Source organism: Callithrix jacchus, chromosome 1 (genome assembly GCF_049354715.1).
Source record: "Callithrix jacchus isolate 240 chromosome 1, calJac240_pri, whole genome shotgun sequence".
Classification (NCBI taxonomy): domain Eukaryota; kingdom Metazoa; phylum Chordata; class Mammalia; order Primates; family Cebidae; genus Callithrix; species Callithrix jacchus.
Window position 1 is genome coordinate 168,864,670 of NC_133502.1, and position 23,805 is coordinate 168,888,474.

At 42.4% G+C, this 23,805-nt stretch overlaps 1 protein-coding gene across 4 annotated transcripts in view; it reads right to left on the reverse strand.

Moving 5' to 3' along the window:
- Positions 1–23,805, reverse strand: part of CDK5RAP2 (CDK5 regulatory subunit associated protein 2) — a 209,894-nt gene that overhangs the window by 82,661 nt on the left and 103,428 nt on the right. For 2 of the 4 annotated variants that reach the window (XM_054236374.2, XM_009002215.5), the window contains exons 14-18: positions 23,157–23,300; positions 11,197–11,297; positions 6,136–6,266; positions 4,546–4,652; positions 1,836–1,973 (exon numbers count right to left, since the gene is read on the reverse strand). In XM_054236374.2, coding sequence (XP_054092349.1) covers positions 1,836–1,973; positions 4,546–4,652; positions 6,136–6,266; positions 11,197–11,297; positions 23,157–23,300 — 621 coding nt within the window. Of the gene's footprint in view, positions 1–1,835; positions 1,974–4,545; positions 4,656–6,135; positions 6,267–11,196; positions 11,298–23,156; positions 23,301–23,805 lie in introns of all 4 variants that reach the window. The other 2 variants (XM_009002222.5, XM_002806517.7) reach the window with 1 other exon arrangement.

Consider the following 23,805-nt stretch of genomic DNA (forward strand, 5'->3'; position numbering starts at 1 on the left):
AATTAGTGGCAATCTATTCTCTCTGTTTTCCAAATGTTGGGGTAATGCTATGGGTTAATTAAATATTGGAAAGGAGATTCTGCATTTTAAAAATAAAAACATACTTGCTTTATGTTTCTGATTTATAGGCTCCTAGACAACAGGAATCATGCCCAGACCCCACTCTGCAAGTCATGCTGCTTGGAAAATGCTGTGGACAATATAAGCATTTCTGGTTTGTTTCTGCTTTGTTTCTCATCAAAAGACAGCCATGCGTACTCCCAGAGAACTGCAGGCTCTGCTCTTTCCCATCTCGCCCTCACCATAACTTCATCTACTCCCTAAGCTCAAAATTACAGTGGGCACATCACCTTTCCCATCCCATTCTGAGGGATGATGGGAAGGTGTGCTATAAAGAACAAGGCTATTCATGGGGAACATCAAATCGAAGTACAATATGACAAAAGACTCAACAAATCTGAGTCGGCTGATATTAAGATCTTAGGGTGGGAAAAGGAGAAAGCCTTTTTCTCCAAAGGACATAATGGGACATTTAACAGATTTTTTTTTTTAAAGGGCAAATGAACAAACAAAACACACCATTTGTGTCTCAAATGAAGTTGGTGAAGAATGCTGCCTCGGAGGAAGCAAATCAGACTTATTTCTCCCTAAATGGATCACAAATATTCTTGGTTTTCAAAATTATCTAGAGTCCTGGAGGCCAAATCAATAATATACCTACCCGCTCTCAAAGAAAGGAGATGGCCAGAGTGCAGCATAAATACCTTTGAGCATTTCCCACTTGAAAGGTAGGAGGGGACAGCTTAAGGTTGACAAATCTTTCCAAGAAATGATACTGCAATGAATGTGAGCTCTCCATTTACCTGGCACTCCAGGTAGAGCAGAAGACAACCCCAACCAGGAATATTCCAGTTTCACACGTGAGGGACCCAAGTACAAAAAGGTCCTACTACTGCACTTCATGAGAGAACAGTTCTGGTCTTCTGAAACAATGCTAATACACGCATGAAAAAGGCTCTTCCTATGGGAGAGTTAGGCCAAGCTAGCGGGTGAAGAGGGAAAGAAACAACAACACAACTTCAGGGTCCTCCCATTGTGCAGTCCAGGTCCCAAACAGAGAATATCAGAGCCAACAGATCACAAGGATCAGCACTGAGACCCAGAAGTCATCAAGGTAAAGAAGGCTTCTTTCCTCCTTTCCTGGGTGGGTTGTGTGTATGTCAGTTTTTCAGTGTTACTGAATCCATTAACACTGCATCTATGCTATTCCAATTATCTGGTTGGTTTGGAAACTCTCCAGATCCCTCTGAGACCACATCGCTCATCCAGATGTGCCATCTGCAGCACAGGTCCCAGAGCTGGCCCAGAGTCAAAGCATCACAGTATATCAAATGTGTCCATGGAGACATGATCCGAACTGAGGAAGCCTGTGGACAGACCTGCCAGCCTAGTGGGGCTCTCAATACCCAGTCCACAACAAAGGGAATTTTAATTAGAGACCTGCCCAGAAACAGATGCAGTCTTGAAAAACCTTTCAGGTTGTTATACATACATACAAACACATATATAAATATATGGTTTGCACACATACATATATATAAATATATGGTTTTGGTTTTGGTTTGTTTGTTTGTTTTTTGAGACAGGGTTTCACTCTGTCACCCAGGCTGAAGTGTAGTGGTGTAATCACGGCCTACTACAGCCTCGACATCCTGGGCCAAAGTGATCCTCCCACCTCAGCCTCCCAAAGTACTGGGAGTATAGGCGTGAGCCACCACACCAAGCCAGTTGTTATATCTTTGTAATTAGCACATGACAACAAAAATGTTTCTTACCTCTGTTTTTTCTGTAGATTCAAGTCTGTCTGGAAACCCATTTCCCTGGAAACCCATGCAGGAGAGATCAAAAATGGTTTTCTTCAGGTGCTGGTTGTCTGTATAAAGCTCCTTCACTAGCTGTATGAGGTCACTGACCTAGAAGGTAAGAATGGGGAGAGGACTGTATACCCAGCAGGAGGCTTCAGCTTCCCAGGGCCAAAGCCCCAGACAGCTCTATTAAGCGACTCTTTGACACCATAGTCATGGATAATCAGGCTGATTCTAGTGCTCAGGAAATCATGCACACAGCGAGAAAAACACTGGCTTTAACACCTGGCATAACGGTATTCTAATCCCAGAGTCATCATTTATTTCAAGGCAAAAAGATCCTGGGCAAGCTGCACAATCTAAGCTCCAGTTTCCTCATCTGTAGAGTTACGATAAGAACTGAACTGGACTGTGGTCACAGTGCATTAAAGTCCCGGCACAGTCTAAGTGCCCAGTCAATGACAGCTAATGGTATCTCTCCCTTGCACCTGAGACCTCTGGAAGAAGACTCTCCCAAGGCTAAAGTTTCTGAAACTGTATCGGAGTCTTATTTTTCACCAATGACCTCCTCCTTTGTACACCTATCTGGCAATGCTTCCAGATGTTCTTCGATGCATGACCCTGGCTGAGTTCCCAATTTTAACAAGTTTACCCTAAAGCAAAAACAAGGCCTTTTGGCTAAGCTAGTGCTACAATTATAATGCTTTCCTGAGTGGTGGCAGCTAAAGCATAACCTTGCCAGAAAAGAGTTAGTTAGGAAGAGAGTAGTTAAAACTGTAATATTAACAGTTGTCAATTCTAAAGCAATTTACGGCTACTAAAATATTCCTACAAGCTTTAGTCAATCACTCCTTGCAAAAATCCTGAGGAGGTGGACAGGCTAGTGTGTCTATTTCCATTTTACAATGAGGACATGAAATACAAAGATACTAACTGCCCGAAGTCCCACAGCTGGGTTGTCTGGAGAACTAAATGAGACAGAACAATGGCCAAATGTCTAACCATGTGGGAAAGAGCAGCTGCCTCCACACAGGCAGAGCCGGGCCCAGGTCTTGCAAGGCCAGACACATAAGGAATCGAGCAGACACCACCTTGGTTTCCTGCAGTCTTCATATCCCAAAGCCCAGTAATTTTCAAAGGCTTCTTGATGGAAGCGATTATTAGCTCTTCAAATAACATGGAAATTCCCACCCTGAGTACACATAGGAGATGTCCAGTACATCAAAATATGAACAAAAATTGGATCTAATCCTCAAGGAGGTTCTGGTAGGAAGAACAAGACATTCTGGTTCTACAAACATTTACTGAGTGCTAACCAAGCGAACTACCTCCTGCCCTTACCACAGCCCCAGTAGACACCAGCAGCAGCTGTTATCTTCTCTATTTTCGTCTTTAAAAACTAACAGCTGCCTCCTCCCAAAATACCCAAATTTGTATTATTCTTGCTATTTCTTAGCTCTGTGCCTTACACAGGCTGTTTTTTCTTTCTCTGCTAAGAAAGTGGAGACCTGGACAAACTCTGAATTTGTCCTTCAAAACCCACTTCAAATCTCACTTCTGTTAAGAAGCTTCCCCCGATCAAGTGAGTTCTCCCCCGTCCCATCTCCCATACAGGCAGTTAACCTCTCCTCTGCTACTTCTATACCTTGTACAGCTGCCCATACAGCAACCTTGTACCTCATATTGCAATTACTTGCTTAAATGCCTGCTCTCTTCTATCAGAATATAAATTATTCCAAGACAAAAACTGAATCTCAGTCACACATACATGATAATTTTATAACAAACCATATAGTTTCATACTTCCTATTCCTAACAATGGTTTTCAGAACCTTGAAACACTAAGCCGCTCTAACCATGCCACTGATCAACACATTGAAGACCTTTTCCAGGCCAGGCGTGGTGGCTCACGCCTGTAATCCCAGTACTTTGGGAGGCTGAGATGAGTGGATCATGAGGCCAGGAGTTCAAGACCAGCCTGGCAAACATGGTGAAACCCTGTCTCTACGAAAAATTAGGTGGGTGTGGTGGTGTGCGCCTGTAATCCCAGTTACTTGGGAGACTGAGGCAGGAGAATCACTTGAATCCAGGAGGCGGAGGCTGGAGTAAGCAGAGATCATCATGCCATTGCACTGGGTGACAGAGCAAGACTCTGTCTCAAAAAAAAAAGAAAAAAAAGAAAATCCTTTCCAGTTTAAAAAAAGATTTTCTGATCAAACCTGGAACTTTATTCATTCAAAATGCATCTATTATTACCTCCTATATGTGTGCCAGGCAATGGGAAATCAGAAATAAGTAAGACACAATCACTAAGTTTAAGATGTTCACAGCCTAGAAAGGAAATATAGACAAATAACCAGATAATTACAGACCAGTAAGAGAAGGACATTGATTTGGATTAGGTACAAGAAAAGAGGTGAACAACCTGAAGGAAATATGGCTAACTCTTAAACTGAGGGGCCAGAGAGCTTTTCCTCAAGGAGATCAAGGCTGGCTGGGTTCTTGGGCCTGAGGAGTTTATCAGACACGAGGAAAGGTACTCCAGGTAATGGACACAGGAGGGGCACACACAAGAGGGGACAGGAAGGAAGGAAGAAGGGTCTTCAAAATCTTAGCCTCTCATCTGGAACCAAAGATACAACAAACAAAAGAAAAGCAGTAAAAGTTAATAGGTCAATACCTTTTTCTTAAGTTCTTCTTGAGAAAAATGCTCCACTTGAAACCGGTTGTTTTCTTCAAGGCAAATACTTAGATAAGATGTTTGATCACTATAAAATGAAAACGATTCTTCTGCCCAAAAAAAAAAAAAAAAAGTGAGGATTGGGAAGAGAAAAAGAATATCAGAAACAGATCCTCCCAAGACTTATCCCTGTGCAATCCATCTGAAGCAATGTGAATGGGATGCTGGGTGGAAAGGAGTGTTAGTACACAGAGGGAGCTGAAGGCACCACCTTTGGAGAAAAGTAATTTTCCCTTTCTCAACAGGCTGATATTTCGATGTATAGTTTCATCTTAGGCTGTAGGTTTTCACTGTGGCCAACTGTGAATTATAATTTGCACATCAAGTATTGTGCCTGGAGACCATTCTGAATGGCACAAGAAAATGGTGATTTCAGTTTAAATGAGGGACTGATTTTATTTAAGGGAGAATGCAGAAAAATTAGATGTGACCCTCAAGGGTAGAACTCAAGGGAGATAAAAGTGTCTCATCTATTTTTATACAGGCCTCAGACCCCTCATGGGAAACAGCACACTAAGTGCAGAAAGTGCCTGCTAGTGCTAAGATAAAAGAATCTCTGGTCACCAATGTAAGGAGCTGCTTCCTTTGCAGCAAAGGTCAATTCTAACAGGAAGGGAAGAAGCGGGGGCAGGGAGAAGATATGTGTATTGAACAAAGTATATCCACAAACAGTACCTCATTTAACACACACATGTAAGAGCTGATATATCTAAAATACAGTACAGAATACGAGAAAGAGCTAAGCTTAAAAGAAGATACCCTGGCTCAAATCTGGGCACATCAACCCCCAGCTGAGCCTTAGTTTCTTCATCTGTAAAACAATGTTAATACCTACTCTACCTAATGAGATGACATTGAGGATCACAGATGAATAGTTAGGTGTCTAGCACTGTGCCTTGTACACCGCAGATGCTCAAGAAATGTTATTACCAATTTTTACCAAATGTGGGACTAGAGATACAGAAGGGAATCAGCTATTAACCCAGATTTTAAAGGGCTCAAGTTCTACCAGGGAAGAGGGTCAAATACTAATATTACTGTGATGAGTCCAGAAAACCTAAGTCCTACAGGACCCTCATCTTGTAGGGAAGGAGGGCCCTTAATGCATCTACAATGCTACAAACAGTGCTTCAACCTGAAATAGCATCTCACCCATGTGTGTGCAGTCTTGGGCTCTCTGCAGTAGGTGCTGTGGTGGCAGTACTCAGATGTTTTGGGCAGTGAAAAATCCCCCTTTTTCTGGGGATTGCAAAGGCCCAGGGATATTTGGAACTAGAAGTATCAAATGATGCAGAAAGTAGCAGAGGTACCGAGGAAGCAACGCTGCACCAGGCCGTCTGCAGAATTAGTACAACTTACTGGGCTCTTCTACTAGAAGGCCAACATCGGCATGGTCACCACAAAAAGGCTCTCCAGACGAAACCCTGTGTATGTTTCATCCCTCAACAAATATTTAGGACTCTCCTGAAGTTCAGTCCATGCGCTCCAAGTGGAAAAACCAAAGAGAAGTGCGTAGAAGAAAGTGTGTACCTTCCCGCCTCCGAATTTCGCCGATCTGCTCCTCCAAGGTCTTTCGCAAATTCTGATAAGACAGCACATCCCACTCCAGTTGCTTCCGCAGAACAAAAATGTTGTTTAACTCAGCCTGCAGGTTGTTGATACTTGGTAAAACAAGACACCAGAAGTTTTAAAACAGACCTATTTGTACTTTTAGATGCAAAGCCCAGAAAGCCTTCCTGTGATTTTTATGACATTTGTGTTTTTTTCTGGTTATAAAAGTAAATACAGGTTTACTATAGAAAACTTTAAATACAACAGTATAAAGAAAACAAAAATTACCATGTTCCTACTACCAATCTTCTCCCCTATGTGTAATTTACATGGCTGTAATAATACTAGACATACAATTCTGATGAGCATTCCTTGCGTCATAATTCCCTATAATTTTAGAAATTGTTTGCAAACATCATTTTTAATGACTATATAACATTAAACCAGGTGACTGTCCCACCATTTACTTTAACTCGTCCCCTATTAGTGGATACCTGGGTCATTTCCAAGTTTTTGCTATAGGTCTATCTAGGTGAAAATAATTTAATTCTCCAGTCCAGAATGTGTCTCTGTTCAGAACAATGCCCTGAAAGGGCTTGGGTATAGAAAGGGAGTCTCCCCAGGGCCCTGTGTTACTTGGGCACCGAGGCTTCAGAAGAAAGGGAGACAGAGGACTCCTCTTACGTTACTCCTCAAAAAAGTCATAATGGAAGTAAGGATGTGGGACAGATGGGAAGAGACAAAAAGGAAGAGTCAGTCAACAATAAGAGGGAGAAAAGGACTAATTTAGGGGCCAAAAAAAGTCTACTGTGATGGGTTAACCACTCAAAAATAAATAGAATGGATTTCTATTCTGGGAGAGGGAATGTAGTGCTGAGCTATATAGACAGCTTGCATGGACCGGAAGCCCAAAACCCAGAGAGGCCAAGAAAATGCACACCTCCCAGAACCTGCATTAATCGTGGGGAGCCCTCTCCAATAGAACTTTCTCCAGTGATGGAAATGTTCTATATCTGCACTGTCAACTACAGTAGCCCCTAGCTAAATGTGCCTTTTGAGCATTTGAAATGTGGCTAACATACCAAGGAACTGAATGTTTAATTTTATTAAATTAAAAGTAAGTTTAAATGTGAAAAGCCACATGGCTAGTGGCTACTGAACTCGACAGTGCAGATCCATAAGAAAGGCCTTGGACTCCTACTGATGTGCAATTGGCAGAGATCTGACCACTTAAATCCAGCTCTCAGAAGAACATGGAGACCCCAGCTGACATCTGAATAGCATAAATAATGTTTCACTGTGCATCTCTGTGCTTAAAGCCTTGTTTGACATCCAGGTTATTTTCTTAAGAAAGATTCCCAGCAATGCAATTACTGGGTCAAAGTATGTGAACATCTTTAAGACTACTGAACCACATTAACAAATCAGAAAGGCTCATTTTTTAGACAGCAAGAGAGCTATCATTCTCCATCCAGCACCTACAGTTCCCTAAAAAGGTCCATCAATGCCATGAAATTATCTTCAAAAAGGTATGAATATGTGGATTTTTCTAGAGAGAGGGCCTACAAGCTTTCATCAGTTTTTTCAAAAGGGATCAATACCCCCCAAATGGTTAGGAGCAATTGCTCCAGATATGTGTGCCAGACTCCTCAAAGAAGCCCTGCCTCTCCTTCAGAGACTTCCAGCTACATCCATTGAACTGCACACATAAATCAACACACATTGGAAGGAAAATAAACCATCATGTCTAATCTTCTATGCTTGCTGCTTTGAGGACAGTTCATTGTGAAGCAGTCTTCGTGCAAGGGAAAGGGCCCTACTAGCAACTTCTACCTAGTTCCATTTGAAGACAATCATAATGATCAATTTGTAAGGCTGATGAAAAACCTCACAGAGGTGTCACAGCACAGCACTCGCTTGGATGCAGTGGTACTGCAGAGGCATTTAACCAAGGGGAAAAAAGAGACTGTTTTAGCAGCGCTCCTGCAATTAGGGCTGGGGAAAGCTAACTGCTTCGCTCCCTCTTCCATTTTCTGACAGGGTGAAAAGTACAGAGCTGCTGCTCCTGTGTCTGTCATTTATGTTTTCCCAACTTGAGAAGCTTTCCAAGGTGTGAGGAGTTGGGAGAACAAAAGGTGCTTCACTCAGAAAAAAAACAAAAATCTTCTTCCTGGAATTGGGGCAGGGCAGACAGGAGCAAAAATGAGTCAGAGGGACCCAAGTTCAAAATAGCCCGCCACCACTACTGGGAAACCCAGTTCAACTACCTGAGTCCTGATTTCCTCATGCAAAATGTGGGTAAGAATACCTTTGCTTTGCGATTGTTTTGAAGAGTAAATAAGATGTTACATGGGAAAGACCTTAGGACAGGGCCTAATGCATGTGAGATGCTCTACAAACATCATTTCCTTCCTCACACGTACTCCAACAACTCCCCTGCAGAAGATAATATTTACGAGCCAAGACTGCTGATTTTCATGAGTTACAGCAATGATTCTCATCTGGAGATGTTGCCCCCACCCCGCAGGGGACATTTGGCCATGTCTGGAGACATTTTTCGTTCTTCAAACTGCATGGAAGAATCAGGTGTGCTGACCCTCCCATGATAGAAGCCAGGGATTGCTAAACATCTTACAAAGCACAGGACAGGCCCTCATGACAAAAAAAATTATCCAGCCCCCAAAAGCCTCATACTGCTGAGGCTGAGAAACCCTGAGTTACAGGGAAACTGTGCTAGTCCTCAAGACTGGGAGTGTATCGGCAAGAGCCAAGTCGACCCGAGCACTGATAATCCTTCATGCGGACACAGTGTCTTAGAATGCACATTTTCACTTCTGTAATTTGGGGATAATTCACCAACTTCTAAGTGTTGCTGTAAAGAATTAATAGTAAAAGTGAAAGGATCAGCCACATTCTTGCTCATGATGAGTTTCCTCCCTTCTTGCCCTCCATTTCCAATTTAATCACAGTACATCATCTGTCTCCAGGGTCATCCACCTTTTCTGCCAATTTGCAGAGTGAACAGTGCTAGAATTACAGAAGGGAGCTCCATCTTCCTTAGCCCACATACTGCCCTCTGGAAACGCCAAGGTCTGAGGATTCAAAAGGCCCCTGCGAAGTTTACGCATGATGGAATATTGAGACATATGTAAGCTTTTCATGTTGTTGTTATTCTTAAGAAATCTTACTAATTACTGAGTGCTTATTACATGCCAGGAAGTATTAAGTCTTTATTAAGACAGTGTCTTCTCTAGTTTCAACACAACCCTGTTAAGTAGGTAGGTAAGTAGGCAGACCAGCCAATCTTAATTTCACAAACACACTGAGGCTCAGGGTGAGGAACTACTTCCCCAAGAGCTCAGGGCTGCTGAGTGGCAGAGCTGAGAAGTGGACTCAGGTCTGTCTCCCTCTAAATGTATTACAAGTCTGAAGATGAACAGGAAATCTTTTAAGAATCCTTGTTAGTCATGGCCCTGACCTGCCTCACTCCCATCCAAGTTTTCATTCATTAAGAAAGAGCCTGTGAAACTTAAAGCCACTCATGAAGCTGAGAAGACTCAAGGGCAACCATATCCATCCACAGGGCCTCTCAGTGTCCAGAATCAACCTGGCTTCTACCCAGAGAAGCTGCACGATTGAAAAGAAATGTGTCCATTCCCTCCGTTAAGTTTCCACACATGACTCAAACCCCCACCGCCTCCTCTTCAGCAGCATGTTTTCGTTTTCCCTAAATTCATTTCCAATGAAAAACTCTAGAAATTATCTCATAATTTAGAAGATCACCATGGCGGGGAGGGGCATTCCTGAATAGAACATTCCTGCCTACTCTGTACCAGCCCCAGAAAGCAGAGACAGTAGGTATCAGGATCCCTGCCCTGAGGGAGCTCCCAAAACAGGTGAGGAGGCAGAGCAGGCACAGACCGTGACACAAGGTGACCTCCCAACACAGGGCAGAAACACAGAGAGGCAAGTGCTCTGGGGATTAGCTGGGTTGCCTGACAAGGGTAACATTCAATCTAAATTCTAAAGGACTAGGAGGAGACAAAGTAAGGGAAAGTTTGGGAATAGAGGTGTAGGAAACAGAGGTGAAGATACAGGCAGGAACACACAGCCCCAGGAACAATAAACAGCTCACTATGGTGAGGGCAGAGGGCATACGAGAGGGAAAAATGAGGGGTGATTCTTCTTTAACTTTTTATTACAGAAAATTTTAGACACATACAAAAGAAAAAAATAACTACTATAATAAAACTCACCCCCAACTACATGTACCCCAGCCCCAACAATCAGAGAGCCAGGGCCAATCTTGTTCCCCACCCACTTTCTCAGCTTCTGCACTGTCTGGAAATGAATTCCAGACATCATATCCTTTCAACTGTACCCATCCCACTGTGTAAAGAGATGATTTCTCAATGTGAGAACTCCCTGAGGCCAACCCTGCATGTACAGATATGTGAACAGAGGCCCAGAGCAGGACACTTGCCTGTGGACACAGTGCCAGAAAGTGGGAGAGCCAAGGCTAGAACAAGGCCTCTATCCTAGAGTTGGCTCTCCTCACCACACTTGCTGGCAGCAAATCATTTCAGCAACTCTGTAAAGATAGGGAGACTTATTTGAGTCCCAGGGTTCTGTCACTTGACATCTGTGTGACTTTGAACAAGTCACTTACCCTATCTTAGTTTTCACGACCTTACAGAAAACAGGGACAGCATTATTATTACTTCACAGAATGGCTGTGAGGATCATATGAGATAATACACATGGAAGCATTTTCTAAATATAGTATTTTTAAAACCTGAGTCATATTTTAATTTTGTTGCCAAAAATCAGACAATTCTTGACAACTCTTGATAGAAAACAGTTACATCTGACTATGAAATAGGGCAATCACCATCTAAGCTTTATAAGCTCCATAAGCAACCTGACACAACTTTGCTGCCTTAGAGATCACCAGCACTGACTGAAAGGAGTGTGTGTGTGTGTGTGTGTGTGTGTGTGTGTGTTTACATGTGTGATGTCCAGACAGAAAAAAACCCTTACCTGTCTGATTCCTGCAGAGATTTGACCAGATGGGTATAGATGTCCTGCTCTTTCTTTAAGACCTGAATCAGCTCTTCGTAGTCTGATGATTGTTTCTTTTCCTGGAAATGACAATGAGCATGTGACATTAAGGGAAGAATTTTGAAAGAGTACATCCTTATATTATGCAAACAGATGTAGCTAGTGCCGGATTTTAAAACCAAACGAAGGTGAGGCCCTGTGCCTAGCTCTGGCTCAGGCCACAGTCAGAGAGCACCACCTTCAGGGGGAGTGGGGAATGACTGCCCATCACTCACCCCAGAACAAAGCTGAGAGCTGAGCTTCCAACAGCTGCTAGTAAGACACATCAGTTACAGGATCAGCCCATCATGAGACTGTCACTCCTCAGAGTTGCTGGTCATCATTTTTACAACACTACAAAAAAATGTCTTTCCATACTCACTATTACTCCAAAGAAGAGAAATTCACAAACCAAAACCTGACAAGTACTGGGGACTAAGGACTTAGAGTCACATACAAGAGGTCAACTGAGGCATTCTTGGGAGGCATCCAGAACGAGGTGATGATGAAGAGACCTGAGTTGGATCTCTGCCACTTACTAGAGGTATGATCTTGGGTAAGTAGCTTAACAAACCTCTATGAGCTTCAATCTCCTCATTTATGAAATGGGGATGTCATTTTGTGAATTCACATCCACAAATGTGAAATGTTTTAAGGTCCAAAATTTGATTCTGTCACTTACCAGTTCTGAGACTCTGGGAAGTTACGTACTGGGAGCCTTGGTATTCTCACCTGTAAAAACTGTGGACAACTGCCACCACCTTATGGAGTTATGGAGCAGATAAAAGATAACCTGTGTACTGCAGATAACCAGAAATACCTGGAGAAATGGCTGATTCCCATATCAGGAAAAGGAAAATCAGGAACAATAAAAGATCTGTGTATAGCATTTTATTGTGCCAGAAAATAAGTGCTTATAGAACAGTGGTTGCCAGAGGCTGGAGGGATGAGGATACGGGAGACGTTGGTCAAAGGAAACAAAATTTGAGTTATACAAGATGAATAAATTCTGGAGATGTAATGTACAGCATGATGACTATATGTAATAATACCCTGGCCAGGAACAGTGGCTCACACCTATAATCCCAGCACTGTAGGAGGCCAAGATGGGAGAATCACTTGAGGCCAGGAGTTCAAGACCATCATGGGCAACACAGACCCCATCTCTACAAAAAAGTAAAAAATAAAAACATTCGCTGCGTATGGTGGCATGCACCTATAGTCCCAGCTACTTGGGAGGCTAAGGCAAGAGGATCCCTTGAAGCCAGAAGTTTGAGGCTGCAATGAGCTAGGATCATGCCAATGCACTGAAGCCTGGGCAACAGAGCAAGACCCTGAAATAACAAACAATCAAACAAAAAATACTGTATTTTATACTGGAAATGTACCAAGAGGGAAGATCTTAAGTTTCTTCATCACACACACACACACACACACACACACACACAAGTAACAATGTGAGATGATAGATATGTCAATTAACTTGATTATGGTGATCATTTCACAATGTATATGTTTATCAAAACATCTAGTGTACCTTATATGTATCCAATTTTAATCTGTCAATTATAACTCAAAGCTGAAAAAAAAATTTTTAAGAAATGCTTGAATAATGATAGTATGTTGTCAAAAAGGACACACAGCCAGTTTGGAAAGGCTTCCACAAGCCAAATCTGGAATGATTTGAGCACTGAAATAAATAATGAGAGTAACGGTTTATACCCCACTGAGAGTAATAGATTGTAACCCACCAAATAAAATAGGAATTCATAAATCCATACTGATATGAATGGGAGGGAAAAAGATCAGGCTTTCCTTTATAGAAAAATGATGAATAATAAATGTAGAAAGAATGATGGAATTAGAAAAATCACCCCTTGCCAACTATCGCAGTAATAAAAAATTCAGTCAAGAAACACAAAAGAATGCTAAAAGTAGTAGGTAAAAGTTTGAAGATCAAGATATTTACACAGACTCAAAACACTTCTCCTAAAATACTTATTAAATACAAAGAGAAAAAGCATAACTAGACAGTCAAGACACCTGGCAGACACTATCTTCATAAAGTTATCAGAGTTAGCATAGCCAATACTGGGACAAATCCAATTGTGTATCACCAGACAGGACACAATGAGAAGACACAGCATCACTACCATGATATTCCTGCCAAAGATGCATAAACAACCTAATCAGCAAAAAAACCACCAGACAAACAACCCGAACTGAAGGGACATTCTGTAACATAACTGGCCTGGGCACTTCAAAAGTGTCTAAGTTATGAAAGTTAAGGGAAGATTTTGGAACTGTTCCAAACTAAAGACTGAACTATCAAGACTATTAAATGCAAGGCATTTCTAATAATCCTGAATAGGATCCTTTTGCTGCAAAGGATGTTACTGAGACAACTGATGAAATGCGAATGAGTCTGAGGATTAGAAGGTAGTGATGGAGAAAATTAGTACAGGTTAACTTCCTGGTGGTAGTGGCTGGGCTGAGGTTATACAGGAGAATGTTCCTGTTTATAAGAAATACACACTAGCATATTCAGAGGAGGCAAGGCTTCACATTGGCAGCTTTCTCTCAGAAGGCTCAGAAAAAATAAAATCCTTTATTTTTGTACTTTTCTACAAATTTAAAACTATTTCAAAATAAGAAAAAATGTTCAATTAAAGTTAATGCGTATAGAATACCCAACACAGGGCCTAGCACCAACTAGTGCTCTCTAAATGCTGGAAGGCAGATGTTCAGTTAGTGAAGAAACTGGGGCCACAAACAGCCTTTGTAGTTCACACTGACTTATGTTTTCTCCTAAAGCTAAGATACCACCTACAACAGGGGTTTTCAACCTGATTAAATTATAGGCTGAATGTATATGAGCAGAGGAAAAAAATTACATCTCTATTTCCACTAACCTCTAACTGAAATTTAGCATTACCTTCAATTATGAATTGAAGAAATATTGCTATTCCTACAAACCATAGTAATACTAGTGGTATTACCTTGACTTTGTCATCAAAAGAAACAGTTATTTTGTATATGTCGCAGATATCTCAAAATATTCATTTTTATCCCTACTTTATAACTATGGTAGTTACTTATACTCACCACGTCTTACTATTTAACATATTAATAAAGAAGCACCATTTTGCCGGGCGCGGTGGCTCATGCCTGCAATCCCAGCACTTTGGGAGGCCGAGGCGGGTGGATCACAAGGTCAACAGATCGAGACCATGCTAGTCAACACGGTGAAACCCCGTCTCTACTAAAAAGACAAAAAATTAGCTAGGCATAGTGGCACGTGCCTGTAATCCCAGCTACTCAGGAGGCTGAGGCAGGAGAACTGCCTGAACCCAGGAGGCGGAGGTTGCAGTGAGCCAAGATCGCACCATTGCACTCCAGCCTGGGTAACGAGCGAAACTCCGTCTCAAAAAAAAACAAAAACAAAAGCAAAAACAAAAAAACAAAACAAAAGAAGCACCATTTCCACAGCATAACTTTTTTATATTTTGATAACTTAATTTCAAAATATTTGGTTTCCTTTAGAATCCTACACATATATTTTATGCATTTAAACATTTTTTCAAGATAGGGGTCTCTGGCTTCAGTAGATTGCCAAAAGGATGCAGAGGGCAAAAAAGGTAAAGAATCCCTGACCTAGGGGAATACTGCTATACTTCCAAGCCTGACAAAACAAGGCCAAGGCACCACCTGCCAATTAAAGCTTTTAAATGCTAAACCACCAGTTTGGTCATGGTAAGTCAGTCATCCAGACTGCTGGAAATGTCAGGCCCTTTTGTAAATCATGCCACATGTCAACAGCACAAGGAGTTCCCAAATGCCATTTGTACATAACAACAGTATCATGTGGGATTCTCTCAGCTCCCACCTGCACAAAAACACATGCGCAGCCAGAGGACCTCAGAGAAGAGTGGGTAGGATTTAAAGAGGACATCAAAACCAAGGAGGCTCTCTAGGCCCAGTACATCAGCCACCAAGCTAAGTGCATTTCAGGCATTTTCTTTTTTTCTTCACCCCCGCTTTTTTTTGAGATGAAGTCTCACTCTGTCACCAGGCTGGAGTGCAGTGGTGCAATCTCAGCTCACTGCAACCTATGACCCCCTGGTCCAAGCGATTCTCCTGCCTCAGCTTCCCAAATAGCTTGGATTACAGGCACTCACCACCATGCCCAGCTAATTTTTGTATTTCTTTTAGTAGAGATAGGGTTTCACCGTGTTAGCCAGGACAATCTCAATCTCCTGACCTCGTGATCCGCCCACCTCGGCCTACCAAAGTGCTGGGATTACAGGTGTGAGGCACTGCGCCTGATCTCAAGGCAATTTCTTATTTAATCTTCACAAGGACCCAATGTGCTTATGTGTTACTATGCTCCCCATTTTAGAGATGAGAAAACTGTGGCATGGAAGGAAACTGCAGCACAGAAGTTCAAGATGGTGAAGCCAGGTGTGGGCTTCGAGGCCCATGCTCTTTAGCCCACTCATCACTGCCCCATAATAGATGCCTTAAATATAGTGCATCTGGGTGCTTGGCAAGGGTAACATCATCACTGTCAGCCATATAAAAGCCAGCCAAAGAAAACAGAAAAGCCAGTGACAAAATAAGAAGATCTATTGTTTCTTGAGCACCTAACATGAGGGGCAATGATGATTAAGAGTGTGTGACTTTAAGAACTGTGTAACCTTGAACAAGTTACTCAACCTCTCTATATGTCAATATTCTTAACTCTAAGTAGAGGTAATAATTCTCTATATACCTATGTCCTGGAGTGTTATAGAGATTAAATGAGTTAATCCAGACAAAGTTCTCACAATGATGCCTGGCTCAAAGCAAACACTTGATATATGTCAGCTGTTACTATTATTCTTAGGCTCCCGAGTGCTATACTAACTACTGACATACTATCTCTAGTTGCCATAGCATTCCAGGGAACTTCCCATTTTTCAGATGATGAAACTGACTCTGGGAGCAGAAGTAACTTGTTTGAGTCCACTTAGCTAGTAACTGGTAAAGGGAGAATTTGTGCTTAAGTATGTAACTTCAAAGCCAACCAAAAAAGGTTAGGGACAAGAAAAAAACAATAAATATGGATTTCTGATAGATGGCACAGACTCCAGGAATGTATGCATGTGGGACCCAGTTTCTTAACAGGACCTCTGCAGGCTGGCTCCTAGTCCTAGAGGAGGACAGCCCACTGCCACACCAGGGCCTGCATATCAGCTCAGGCTCTTTTCTTTTTTCTGGCAGCTATTCTAAAGCTTCCTCAGAATTTTCAGGCCACCACTCTCCTCAGCTCCTGCCCTCTTCCCTTCCTATTGCCCTTGCATCTCAGTGGAACTGGGAAATCCCTCCATCGGAGCCACAGGGAGAATGTCTATCCCCCTGAGACCCAGTGCCATCATTTACCACTCTCCAGGGCACCATACAGGATCTGCTCAGGCCAAACCTCATCAGGAAGCCCTTTCTTGACTGACAAAGATGCCCTCCTCCAGCCCCCAGAGCTGGTGCGCCAGCCACCTGTTTACAGAGCTGATGGATCCTGGCAAGCAGCAGTGTCCTAAGCCAGGCACAGTGTCTGGCACAAATCAAATGTTGCCATAAATACTTGCTGAACTGATGATTAAGTAGGTAAGAGGGGAACCCAGAGACTGATATGAATCTTAAGAGCAGAGATTCCTGGGGATATTTTGCATAATGGAAGTCAGAGTGACTCAACGTCTTCCTAGAAGCAAATTGCTTACCCATGTTAAATAAATGAACTCTTCAAAGCTATTTGGGTCCCATTTCATCAATCACCTATTCCCCTGCATTGAATCATGCCCCATTAGAATGAAGTCATTTGGCTCCCTCAGCAAAGCTGACAAACCAGTAGCTTCTCTTGGACACACAGGCAGGTGGCCAGGCTGCCCAGAGGGGAGTCATGAGAAGCACCTGCTCAGCAGGAGCAACCACCCCCACCCTCCCCTCTCCACCCAGCCTGTCCAAACAAGGAGCAACCCAGACAGGAGGCCTCTCAGCGCACATAAGACTCATCACTGCTGAACATCTGCTGTGTGTCTGGCTCTGTGATGTGTTCCACACAGCCCTTGGAATGACTACCCCACTTACCACATTCCCCTGCCTCACCTGAGAACTGTCCCTAAAACACAAGGGTGAGTCCCAGGAAGACTCCTATCCTTTGTGAGCCAGGCCTGGGCCCGCTTGCTAAACCAGTACAATTCTCTCCCAGGAAGTGAGAGATTGAAACGAAAACATGAGACAGCTGGGAGTCCCTAGGCCTGTGCCATGTCAACGACAGAGCCCTAAAGTCTGGGACTTCTGCTGTCAAGGTCCATGGTGCTGACATAATTTCACCCTCCCCAAAGTGTGGCTGCTCAAGTCTTGCCTGGCATCTGTGAGAGCCTCCAGTCTGCTCCCAATCAATATTCCCTTTCATGGTGGCCATGCACAGACCACCCAGTGTGGGGTTCCGTGGCTTGCAACCAAAAGAACCTTAACTAATCTACTTCCATTATTTCTAATCCTCTCAAACGGCAGGCATGCAATTGCCCACTTCACAGATGAGGAAAGTGAGTTTCAGAGGCATTAAGTGAGTTGCCCAAGATCACAGAGCCAGTGAGTAGCAGGACTAGCATTCTGACACCAAAACCAGGCATTTTCTACTTTACCATAGTTTGCTTAATGACTTGAAGGAAACACATGTAATGTGCAGATCACATCTAAAGAGGCAGCAAACACATAATGACAAAGCTTAATGGATCACTTCTTGGTAATCAAGGCAATTTAGAGGCCTAGTAGATAGATGGTGTCTATTTCAATAGCTATGTCACAGCCCTGCAACAAAGACATCAATTTTAATACTCGGAAAATTCAGCAGCAATGTCCCAACCATGTCAATAACCAAGCTATAAATCTCTGGCTGCAGTAAGTTAAATATGGTGTGTTTTACTCTCTATTCTTCAATTCCCTAGTCATCTAGCATTAATTCTCAGGATCACACAATAATTAGAAGGAAAACAGACTGCCCAGAGTCTATGGAGACATGATCATAGCCTCAAGTTCTTTCTGGAAATGGGCACAGGATAAATTCTAAACCAACACAAAATAGCCAAGGACAGAGCAGAAGAAATTCACATTTTCTACAAAGAAAGAACTACAATCTGAAAAGCATACCTTTCTTGGGGTGGGAGGATTGGGGGGTTAAGATTGCAAGGCTTACTGTAGACTTGTAGTATAGTTTGAAGTCCGGTAGTGTGATGCCTCCCGCTGTGTTCTTTTTACTTAGCATGGTACTGTACCAAAACAGAGATATAGACCAATGGAACAGAACAGAGGCATTGGAGGCAACATAACATATCTACAACCATACAATCTTTGATAAACCTGACAAAAACAAGCAATAGGGAAAGGATTCCCTGTTTAATAAATGGTGTTGGGAAAACTGGCTAGCCATGTGCAGAAAGCAGAAACTGGAACCCTTCCTGACACCTTACACTAAAATTAACTCCAGAGGGATTAAAGACTTAAACATAAGACCGGGCGCCATAAAAACCCTAGAAGAAAATCTAGGCAAAACCATTCAGGACATAGGAGTAAGCAAGGACTTCATGACCAAAACACCAAAAGCATTGGCAACAAAAGCCAAAATAGACAAATGGGACCTAATCAAACTCCACAGCTTCTGCACGGCAAAATAAACAGTCATTAGAGTGAATCAGCAACCAACAGAATGGGAAAAAATTTTTACAGTTTACCCATCTGACAAAGGGCTGATATCCAGAATTTACAAAGAACTAAAACAGATTTACAAGAAAAAAACAAACAAGCCCATTCAAAAATGGGCAAAGGATATGAACAGACACTTTGCAAAAGAAGACATACATGAGGCCAACAAACATATGAAAAAATGCTCATCATCACTGATCATCAGAGAGATGCAAATCAAAACTACATTGAGATACCATCTCACGCCAGTTAGAATGAAGATCATTAAAAACTCTGGAGACAACAGATGCTGGAGAGGATGTGGAGAAACAGGAACACTTTTACACTGCTGGTGGGAGTGTAAATTAGTTCAACCATTGTGGAAGACAGTGTGGCGATTCCTCAAGGACCTAGAAATAGAAATTCCATTTGACCCAGCAATCCCATTACTGGGTATATATCCAAAGGACTATAAATCATTCTACTATAAGGACACATGCACATGAATGTTCATTGCAGCACTGTTTATAATAGCAAAGACCTGGAACCAACCCAAATGCCCACTGATGATAGACTGGACTGGGAAAATGTAGCACATATACACCATGGAATATTATGCAGCAATCAAAAACGATAAGTTCGTGTACTTTGTAGGGACATGGATGAACCTGGAGAACATCATTCTCAGCAAACTGACACAAGAACAGAAAATGAAATACCGCATGTTCTCACTCGTAGGCGGGTGATGAACAATGAGAACACATGGACACAGGGAGGGGAGTACTACACACTGGGGTCTATTGGGGGGAATAGGTGAGGGACAGCGGAGGGGGGAGTTGGGGAGAGATAGCATGGGGAGAAATGCCAGATACGGGTGAAGGGGAGGAAGGCAGCAAATCACACTGCCACATGTGTACCTATGCAACTATCTTGCATGTTCTTCACATGTACCCCAAAACCTAAAATGCAATTTTAAAAAAAGGCATTAAAAAAAAAAAAAAAAAAGACTGCAAGGCTGCAACAATTGGGATTTCCTAAAGTGATACCAGAAATTTACAATTCTTAAGTGATCACTTACAAGTCTTTTGTTGCTGTTACTTTTGTTTTTTAAAGAAACTGGGTCTGTCAGGTGTGGTGGCTTATGTCTGTAATCCCAGCACTTTAGGAGGCTGAGGCAGGTAGATCACTTGAAGTCAGGAGTTTGAGACCAGCCTGCCCAATGTGGTGGAACCATGCCTCTCCCAAAACTACAAAAAAATTAGCCAGGCATGGTGGCATACGCCTATAATCCTAGATACTTGGGAGGCTGAGGTGGGAGAATCACTTGAACCCAGGAGGCAGAGGTTGCAGTAAGCCAAGATTATGCCACTGCACTCCAGCCTGGGTAACACAACAAGACTCTGTTTCAAAAAATATAAAAATAAAGAGACTGGGGCTCGCTCTGTAACCCAGGCTGGAGTACAGTGGCATGGTCATAGCTCATTACAGCCTTGAACTCCTGGACTCAGGCAATCCTCTTGCCTCAATTTCCTGAGTAGGTGGGACTACAGATATGCACCACTGTGCCAACTTAATTTTTGTAATTTTTTTTTTGTTGATACTGGGGTCTTACTATGCTACTCAGACTAGTCTCCAACTCCTGGCCTCAAGCAGTCCTCTTGTTTCAGCCTCCCACAGTGCTAGTACTACAGATGTGAGCTATGATGGCTGGCCAGTAACTCTCTATCTACAATTTGCAATTCATTTTGCAGAACACAATTAAAGCCTTTGCTAAAATACTTAGGTATTTGACACAGTAATTTAAATATGACCAGGATCTGAATATTACCAAAATGCCCAGGCAGTAACTTTATATTTGTTATTTGCAGTCATATGAAGTACAGACATCACCTACCATAAAAAAACTAAAAACAAAATGATAAAACTAGTGAAATTAAATTTTAAAATACCCAGCCTGTCCAATAAATTTATAAACATTTTGTTCAACATTTAGATACTTTTTACATGACTAAAAATGTGATTCAAAATAGCATTTTAGTTTAACTAACTAAATATATTCAAAGTAATGAAGATATTTCCATCTAAAATAACCTGATGACCTGCTATCTTGGTATGAAAAAGACTATGCCCTATTACAGGTTAATGTGAATCTTAGCCAAGTAAAGTTGGTCAAAATCAAATTAACTAAATGCTAGTTAGAATCACAAACTATTAACCCTCTGAGATTTAGTTATCAGACTTGCCCCAGGTTATGTAAGTGAAATGACAGAGTTGAGAGAGAGAAATCCAGGCCTCCAGATTGCTGGCCCAGCCCAAGGGCTCCATGAGTCCATGGTGACATTCTCAAGAGAAACAGCAAAATGCAAATACACAAAGTCAGAATTAAGAAAGAGCTCCAACTGCTCAGCCAATGATATCCCCAGGACAAGCTCTGATACTGAGCAGATACACAGCACAGTGGCTAGTACTAGTTGCTAAAATACTGAAACACTTCCATACCAATCGCAAAATAAACGCTGGTCCATCCATTCCAACCACTCTAGCTGCCCTGGCCCCTCTCTAGGGATCTTGCCATGAGGTCCCTAGTAGTTTTTCAACTACACAGTTGATGCCTGGCACAGGAGCAGGCCTCCAGGTCTCCAGCCCTAGTGCCTGACTATTTTCTGAAGGCTGATGCCCATGCTGCACCAGTTGTTAATTCTTTTGATAATTACCCTTCACAAAACCGCAAGTCACGATCAGAGCCACTCATCAGAAAACTAATTTGCGTAAGAGTTCTCTATCTTCCAAATGTATGAACTTAATTAAAGCCACGTTTTTCTTAAAAAAAAAAAAAAAACCTAGCCTACAGTTACTTCTTTTCCTTTCCCGTACCTGGCTGCCTGGTTGTATTATTCATTCATTCACTAAACAAATATTTACAGAGCCAAGCAACAGGCTGAACACTGGGATTCAGAACATGTGCCAGTTCCCTACCCCAGAAGTGCCTGCCCATGGTGCTGTACAGGAGCTCAGGTGAGGGGAAGCAGAAAAGTGGATTCTATAACTCCAACACACAGAGTAAGTGCCATGATGGAGGAGTGTGTAAAGTATTGTGAACAAGAGGAAGGGGGGACCTCACTACTAAGCAGGGTCAGGAAAGGCTCCACAGAGAAGGCAACATTAGGATGGCACCTGCAGAGATGTTCAGGAGTTAGCATGTAAACCAGGAAGGAAAAATCATTCCAGGCAAATGGTACTACATATGCAAAGGCACAGAGAGGTACAAACATGGTGTTTTCAGGTATCTATAAGAAATCCGCTAGGCCGGACGCGATGGCTCACGCCTATAATCCCAGCACTTTGGGAGGCCGAGGCGGGTGGATCACGAGGCCAAGAGATCGAGACCATCCTGGTCAACATGGTGAAACCCCGTCTCTACTAAAAATACAAAAAATTAGCTGGGCATGGTGGCGCTGCCTGTAATCCCAGCTACTCGGGAGGCTGAGGCAGGAGAATTGCCTTAACCCAGGAGGCGGAGGTTGTGGTGAGCCGAGATCATGCCATTGCACTCCAGCCTGGGTAACAAGAGCGAAACTCTGTCTCAAAAAAAAAAAAAAAAATACAAAAATTAGCTTGGCATGATGGTGCGCGCCTGTAGTCCCAGCTACTCGGGAGGCTGAGGCAGGAGAATTGCTTGAACCCAGAAGGCAGAGGTTAAGGTGAGCCGAGAACGTGCCACTGCACTCCAGTCTGGGTAACAACAGCGAAACTCCGTCTCAAAAGAAAAAAAAAAATTCTGCTATTTCTGGAGAAGAAAGAAAATGAGATTGGAAAGATGATTTAGGGCCAGATAAGGAAGAGCCTGCTGTGCCATTTTTTGTATGAATTTAAACAGGAAAATTTACGAAACACTTGTGATTACACAGTTCTTAAGAGGTAAGCCCTGATAGAGCAAATGAGGCTCCTGGCTTAACAAGCTGTGATTTCTTGGTTTGCTGCGCAGTGCAAATACTTACACTCAGCTGAAGGATATTAATCTGTAACATGGTAAGATAAGAACTTCTCCTCCTACCTGTTGTAGGCTCAATTATCAGCAAGAAGGCATTTGAGGATCTCTAGATCAAAGGAGCTATCAAATATGTTTCAGAAAATTATATTAATCCATTCACATATGAACGTCCCATTTCAGTCAAGCTTACCTTGGAGAAGATGGTTTTGCTGCCTGGTGACTGTTGAGATGAGCATTTTCCTGTTATTAAGCCTTCACTCCTGAGCTGGAGATCCTCTGCAGCCATTAAATAGCAGTTCTGCTGTATTACTTCCAAATCTTTTTCACTCAATTTCTAATGAAATGAAACAAATTATAAGGAAGTTGTCATCAAGAAAAAAATATTAAGAAACTGTCCCAAACTCCTTAAGGAAAACTATTTTACTTTTTCACAACGTCCCCTACATAATTGTAATCATTCCAAAATACTAGGCAATTACAAAACCGTCATGCAACTCCATTTCTATGTTATTACAACTTGGAAAATAGCAGCATGCCGGCAAGGCAGAGCTAAGGATGGTGGCAGTCACTACAAACTGTCCTCGCTCACCACCACTGTGACGACCTTCCAGTGGGTGTAGAGGACAAAGCCAGGCTCTCACCCGACAGACCTGGTTCCAAACCTGGGTCCATCCTGCTCAGGATGTGATCTGTTTCCAATCCTGTGGGCTTATGGGGATGATTATAAGACTTGTATATCAAAACCCAACAAAGTCTTAGTTTCTCTTGAAATGTTACAAACTTGACAAAACTTGAATTGTCCATATCGAAAAGGAGATCTGACTTCCAGGAAGAAAAAA